Below are 6,721 nucleotides of genomic sequence, written 5' to 3'. Positions count from 1 at the left end.
CCTTTGACCTGGAACTCCTCCAGGGCTATTAATGCAGCACTAACGACACGTATGTCATCTCATAGGGACAATGTTAACGATGTGCAGTCGACCTTTTTTGGAGCCAAAATGTCAAGGTTACGTTGAGTGTCAAAAAACAAATGTTCCCATATCTCTACAAATATTTATTGTACAAGTTTGATGCTTACATTTATGAAAAGCTCATCTCAAGTGGAGTGTTTTATTTAATCGGACCAAAGCTGTACGACCTACCAGTAAAAAGATTGGTAGGGGTCAAAGTTCATGATGTCACAAAAAAACACTTTTTTCCCTATAACTTGGCCACAAATTGAGATACAGTGCTCAGGCTTATTTTAAGCGTTTCAATCATTAATTTATTTTAATGTGAAAACTGAGGCTGATATAAACGTCATATCGGTGTGTCTCCAGGATCTCTGTTGTGAAGTTGTTCTCAGTGCACACAGGGGGGCAGACTTCACCTGCTATGTAGCTGATCCTCTTTGTTAAATGCTCTTATTAAGTCCAGTTTTCACAGTGTCTAATTTGTTTTACTCCACCTCAGATGTGAAGATGCTGATTTTCATTTTGGAAAAGTTTTTTTTTCTTGTTTGACCTCAGCGGGTGGGGCCTCTGAAACAGGAGGGTGTAACATGTTAATGACGATCAGATTCAGCCGCGGCATTTATCACACCTACGCTGGGATTTGTTCAGATACGAATGTTTCATAAATCAAACATTGGTCCTGTCGTACGACACAATGTGAACTCCCTTACACACGTTTTTCACGCAAAGGTTGTTAAATGAGGGCCATTGTGTTTAAGAAACGAGCCGATTCAACACAGCACTTGGGGAGAGGATGCTAATGCTAATGCTAACGCTGCGAGTGAGAGCAAAGCAGAGTCAGTGTCACCATGCTGGCAGCGAATGTACAATAAGCAGGTAAGCAGGAGTGGATGGGAGTCAGGGAGGGGGTGTGCATGCCAGGGTGTTTTAACCCTGCCCGTCTCCATCCTTCTCCTCCATCGTTGTACTGCTGTGGGGAGCAAAGGCCTCGCCGTTGCAGAACGCGGCGTGGGCTCGGCCACCTGCAGGGGTGGGCCGGGCTCTGCGGCCTCAGTCCCTGCAGCTTCATCTATGACCATCTCAACCGTTAAACTCTCCGGAGGCCGCAGCAGAGGGAGGCACGCAGGGGGTCAGCGGTGGCCTGTGGAGCTGCAGGGTCGGATGGTGTCACGCCTGCAGGGTCGGATGGTGTCACGCCTGCAGGGTCGGATGGTGTCACGCCTGCAGGGTCGGGGGTCGTTACACCTCCAGGGTTGGCCGCCCTGGACTCACTGTGCTCTGGAACTCTGAGTCTCTTCATGATGGTGGTAACACGCACTGCTTTCTGTTGGAGAACAAACACCCACGTCTGATACTGATACAGATCTGTAAAAACTCACTAATATCAGGTATTTAAAGGTCCGACCTTCCATTTAGCTCGGGCAAAGTTCTTCTCTATCTGTGCGCACACGTGTTCCTTGATGTTTTGTTTGAAGCTGCACCACCAGAGATCCTGTAGTACAAAAAGAGAGAAAAAGAGATCTCATTTGGTTCATCATGTAACACTCAGCGTGTGTTCAAAGTGTCAATGGGCTGCAAACAAAGGATGCTGAGAAAACTGTTAATGTACTGCAGACATGGCCAAAATGATTTAAAAACAAAATGACAGATTAATACATAAAAAGACTAAAAACAACTAAAAGGACAGCAAAAATAAACATGAATGACAGGAAATGCCCAATATGACTCAAACAACTAAAAGGACCAGAAAAATGCACAAAATTACTCAAAAAAAGCCACAAAATGACATGAAAAACTTAAAAGGACATGAAAAATACACTAAATGACAACTGAAGGTCTCTAAAAAAGCCACAAATTGACTCAAAAAAAACTAGAAGGTCCTGAAAAATATACAAAATTACGCAAAAAAAATTAAAGGGACACCAAAAATATTCAAAATTACTCAAAAATAACAAAGTATTTTAAAAAAAAATATAGAAAAATGACTCAATAACAACTCAAAAACACATTCTTAAGACTACATACAAACACACAAAATGACTGCATTAAAAACATACGTTTCCTCGTATTTTCTGCTTTATGTTTATTGATTTCTCAGGTAATGTTTTTCTGCGTACCATTCATGGCTGATAGCCTCCTGAGCCGTCAGTCTCTGGTCCTGATCCACCTCCATCAGACGGGACACCAGAGTCTTTGCTGTCAGAGGAAAGTGAACACAATGAACTCATGTACAGACGAGTGTTTGAACGCTCTCGAGCACAGAACGGAAGAAAAACTAAGCAAAAAAGTGAATTATTTACCAAGTCCGTGTATGTTCAGATTTATCCTGACACAGTACCTGAGTCAGAGATCTCGTCCCAGTATGGAGAGTCGAACTCATAATCTCCCGCTAGGATCTTTCGGAACAGGTTCTTGTCATGGTTTTCATAATCGTCATCATCAGTTTCATCGTAGAAGGGAGGGTTTCCTGACAGCCTGAGAGAGTAAAGCACAGATTTAAAGACACAGTACACCTACAGAGACGTTTCACACACACTCACAGTATGTACAAACGATGACACCCCCGTCGCCCAACAGTCCACGGGTCGGCCGTAGCGCTGTCGACCAACCACCTCTGGAGCTGCACAGAGAGCGAAGATCAGCTTCGTAACAGGAAGTGATGTGCACGTGGTTGAGGTATCAGGCTCACCCAGGTACTCTGGAGTCCCACAGGGGTCTTTGATCAGTCCGTTCTCTAACTTGGCCAGATGGAAGTCGCTGATGACGATTTTGGAGTGCTTTAGGCGGTTGTAGTAAACCAGATTCTCCAGCTACACAAAGTCACAGTGATGGAAGAAATGATGTGATATCTGATAGAAGTTTGTTCATTTATTGTTTTAGCAGCACTGGTGACGAGCAATGAAACCATTAACAGTAGAGATGAGTGACTGAAAATAGGATTGACTGATCGAATATTTATTTTATTTAATGACCATATTTATAATGGAATTTTTGTATATTTTTTATGTAATTTTTGTATATTTTTTATGTAATTTGTGTATTCTTCTCAAATGTTTTGTTTTTGTGTATTTCTCTTCTCTCATTTCGTGTGTTTTTGTTCACGTTTTTCAATATTTTTAATCTCATTTAATGTGTTTTTGTTGTCGTTATTTGGTATTTTTCCCTCATTTGTGTGTTTTTGTTGTCGTCGTTCTATATTTTTCTGTTATTTTCAACTCAAAATGAGAGAAAAATACACAAATTGAAAAGTTAGAGATTATTAGACAAAATGGCCACCAGAAACAGTCAAAACAACTACAAAAATCCCAGTATTAATCTGGTCATTATTCTAAATGGTGATGTGAATTCTCACCACTGTGATAAAATTTGTCCATCTCTGGTATAGAGATGTGTGACTTTTGAGTTGGATGGATGGATGGATGGATGGATGGATGGAGAGGTCACCTTGAGATTTCTGTGAACGATGCCCATGCTGTGCAGGTAGGCGACGGCCTCCAACACCTGGCGCACCACTTACTGGTGTCTCTCTCTGAGTAGTATCCTTGATCTAAGATCCAGTCGAACACATTCTCTCTGCCTGTTGCTCTGCACAAAAACAACCACAGGACCCCAAAGGTCACACATTTGCTGCTGAAAGTGGAAAATTGGATTATTCTTCAACTTTAAAAGAAACCTCGACAGTTTTTGGAAGAAGGTTGAAATGGTTTACATTAGTACTGGAGAGGTGAAAATTAAAACTTCACAAAATGACTCAAAAAACAACTTTAAAGATGCGAAAAATATGAAATCGACTCCAAAAAGCTAGAAAATTACTCAAAAACAACTATAAGGACACGAATAATACACAAAATGAACTCAAAATCCCACAAAATAATAATAAATACACTAAATGTAAAAAAAAAACAAAAACACAAGTCGACACACAAACGCATAAAATGACAGAAAGAAACGCAACACGAGAATGAAAAACATAAAAGATGACTAGATACACAAAATGATTCAAAATCAACTACAGTATTAGGGCACAAAAAATACACAAAATGACTCCAAAAAGCCATAAATTGAGAAAAAATATACAAAACAAACAAACACACAAAATGACAGAAAAACACACAACACGACAGCAAAAAGAACGAAAGATATGCAAAATGACTTAAAAACAACTGAAGGGACAAGAAAAATACACAAGAAAATGCCCAAAACAACCCAAAAAAAACCACAACACTACATGCAAACACACAAAAAGACAAAGACACACAGCACGAGAACAAACAAATATAAAATGTACTGGAGAAGTAAAAAATAGTACTTTGAAACTTGACAAAATCCAAAATGAGATTATAATAAAGAAATACATTTGCAATCAAATAATAATACATGTCAAATATTTTAATCTAAACTGAATTAAACCCCAAACAGGCGCAAAATACAACCAAAAAATGAGATTATAATAAAGAAATATCATACACTAAATACCCTGAATCCAAATTGACATAATGTTAATCATGAATATACTTCAATTTAGATGTTTAGAATTCACCTTCACCCTCTATCCAGCCTCCTAAAGTATGAGACCAGTATCCTCTATTTAGCTTTTAATGTGAAAATACACAACATTCCCTGAGTACACTAGCTTATTAAAATGGGGCAAACAGGAAATAAACTGAATAATTTAAGTTGAGTCCATGGTCGTGCTTTGGGCTACAAGCAGAAAACATGGATCAGAAACATCTGAACTCACAGTTCCAGGAACAGGAAGTATTCTTTTTTGGTCTCAAACACGTCCACCAGTTGGAGGATGTTGGGATGTTTCACCCTGGAGGAAAAACACAGGAAACCAGAGAAAACACAGGAAGTCATGAGTTTAGGATGTTTCTTCAGTGTTGGGGGGAATGTAAAGATGAAGCCACAGCAGCCGTTAAACAAGAACCAGTAACTGGATAGAAATACTAAACAGATTACATAAAAAAAAAAACAATCCATATTTCTATTGAAATAATTTGAACATTTTCTTTAGTTTAGGCCACAAAATAAAAATCTACATTCTAATATTTTTTACAACTGTTGTTTTTTGGTGTATAAAGTACATTTTGTATCTGTTTGGTCTCCATGGAAAATAATGAGAAAATTGAAGCTGTGATTAAAGATGGGCGGTATTATCGGCTCATCAATATTATTGGCCTATATCTGCCATAAAACTGTTGTTTGAGACAAAAAAGTTAAAATATAGCAGTTTTATCATTCAACTTTAAGTTGACTAAGTAATCTACTTCTTATAGGATAAGGGATTAGTTACATTTGTTTCCTTTATACTGGTTTTTTAGAGATGATGTTTATTAGTGGAACACATCCACATCACATTTAAAGTATTGGCTTAACACGTTAGTAATGTAGAGAAACTACGGCCGGGCCCGCAGAACATCTCCGCACCGAATAGTACGTTCCACGTTCCTGAGAATTCATTCAAATGACTCGGTTCCACAGAGTAAAAAAATGTTTCTGAGAGGCTCTAGACATCCGCTCATAGAATATCAATGTCAAATTACAGCGCGATTCAACGAGCATTAACGGAAGAGTAGGCGTTTGAAAAATGGGGCCCCCATGACACATACGTAGTAATGGGCCCCATTCATATATTGGTATGTGCCAATGGTTTGGTACCACCAACCGTCGTAATATTTGACTTTCTTTTGGGGCGCCTTGGTGCTCCCCTGGGCCCTAAATCAAAAGAGAGGGGTTCTTTGTATGTATCGGTTAATATCGGCAAAAAGCAACTATTTGAGTTTTTAGTTACAGCCCTTATAAGAGTTTGTTTTCTGCTGTTTGTGTTTTATAATCAGGTTTTATTCTCGTTCCTGGTTTATTTTGTGTTTACTTCTTCCTGTCTCTGTGCTGGTTTTAGAACCTTTAATTGTATTTGTAAACCTCATAGATAGTATAGTATATAGTATAAAAGATTGAGTAGGCCAGAAAAACCCAGGTGTAGACTATATGGGGACATTTTTCAAGCGTGCAAAGTTGGCATGTAGCTAAAAATCAAACATCCCCTTTTGGTGTGACCCATCCTACTGATTACCCTCACTTCTTAAGTGTTTTTGTTGGTGCGTTGCCATGGGAATGCCCACCTTTTTGTTGCTGTGACTGTTTCTCAGTTTGTGATGGTTTGTTTCTTTGAGTTATTTTGGTTTATTTGGTGTTTGTGATGAAGGGAAGTCATACAGTCTTTATAAAGTTCCGTTGATCAGATGAAACTGCAGAGTCGTTAAAATATGGACTAATAAAGGTAATAAACTTACATTTTCAGGATTAGAATCTCATTCTTGGCGGCCTTGCGTACTTTCCTCCCGTCCTTTTTCAGGAACTTTTTACACGTGTACATTTTCATTGATGTTCTGTCCTTGGCTCTGAAAATCTCACAGAACTCCTCCCTGTAAAAATATATAAAATAAAATCAATGATTCATCCCGTGGCCTTCAGGTATCATTCATATGAGCAGTTAACGTCCAAATACTCACGATTTAACATCTGCCCCATGTCATATTTATCCGTCACGTCTGAAGGATTGTGGTAATCCTTCTTTTCCCGAATCGTTAAACAGCCAAATGGCATGGCCACCTCTGCCCTGCGTGGAGACAAGAAGCACAAAGGAGGAAAAGAT

The 6,721-nt window shown here is 39.0% G+C and overlaps 1 protein-coding gene across 1 annotated transcript in view; it reads right to left on the bottom strand.

Annotated features, from left to right (window-relative positions):
* Positions 1–352: 352 nt before the first annotated feature.
* The window catches only part of LOC114464101 (caM kinase-like vesicle-associated protein), a 60,288-nt gene continuing 53,919 nt past the window's right edge, over positions 353–6,721 (bottom strand). The window contains 12 exon segments of the mRNA XM_028448171.1: positions 353–1,387; positions 1,469–1,533; positions 1,536–1,555; positions 2,181–2,259; positions 2,402–2,538; positions 2,596–2,683; positions 2,753–2,873; positions 3,508–3,578; positions 3,581–3,648; positions 4,805–4,879; positions 6,360–6,491; positions 6,575–6,685. Coding sequence (XP_028303972.1) covers positions 1,151–1,387; positions 1,469–1,533; positions 1,536–1,555; positions 2,181–2,259; positions 2,402–2,538; positions 2,596–2,683; positions 2,753–2,873; positions 3,508–3,578; positions 3,581–3,648; positions 4,805–4,879; positions 6,360–6,491; positions 6,575–6,672 — 1,191 coding nt within the window. The 5' untranslated portion in view covers positions 6,673–6,685 and the 3' untranslated portion in view covers positions 353–1,150.

Source organism: Gouania willdenowi, chromosome 5 (genome assembly GCF_900634775.1).
Source record: "Gouania willdenowi chromosome 5, fGouWil2.1, whole genome shotgun sequence".
Taxonomy (NCBI): domain Eukaryota; kingdom Metazoa; phylum Chordata; class Actinopteri; order Blenniiformes; family Gobiesocidae; genus Gouania; species Gouania willdenowi.
Note: the sequence above shows the minus strand (reverse complement) of the source record. Positions and strands in the feature narration are given on the sequence as shown.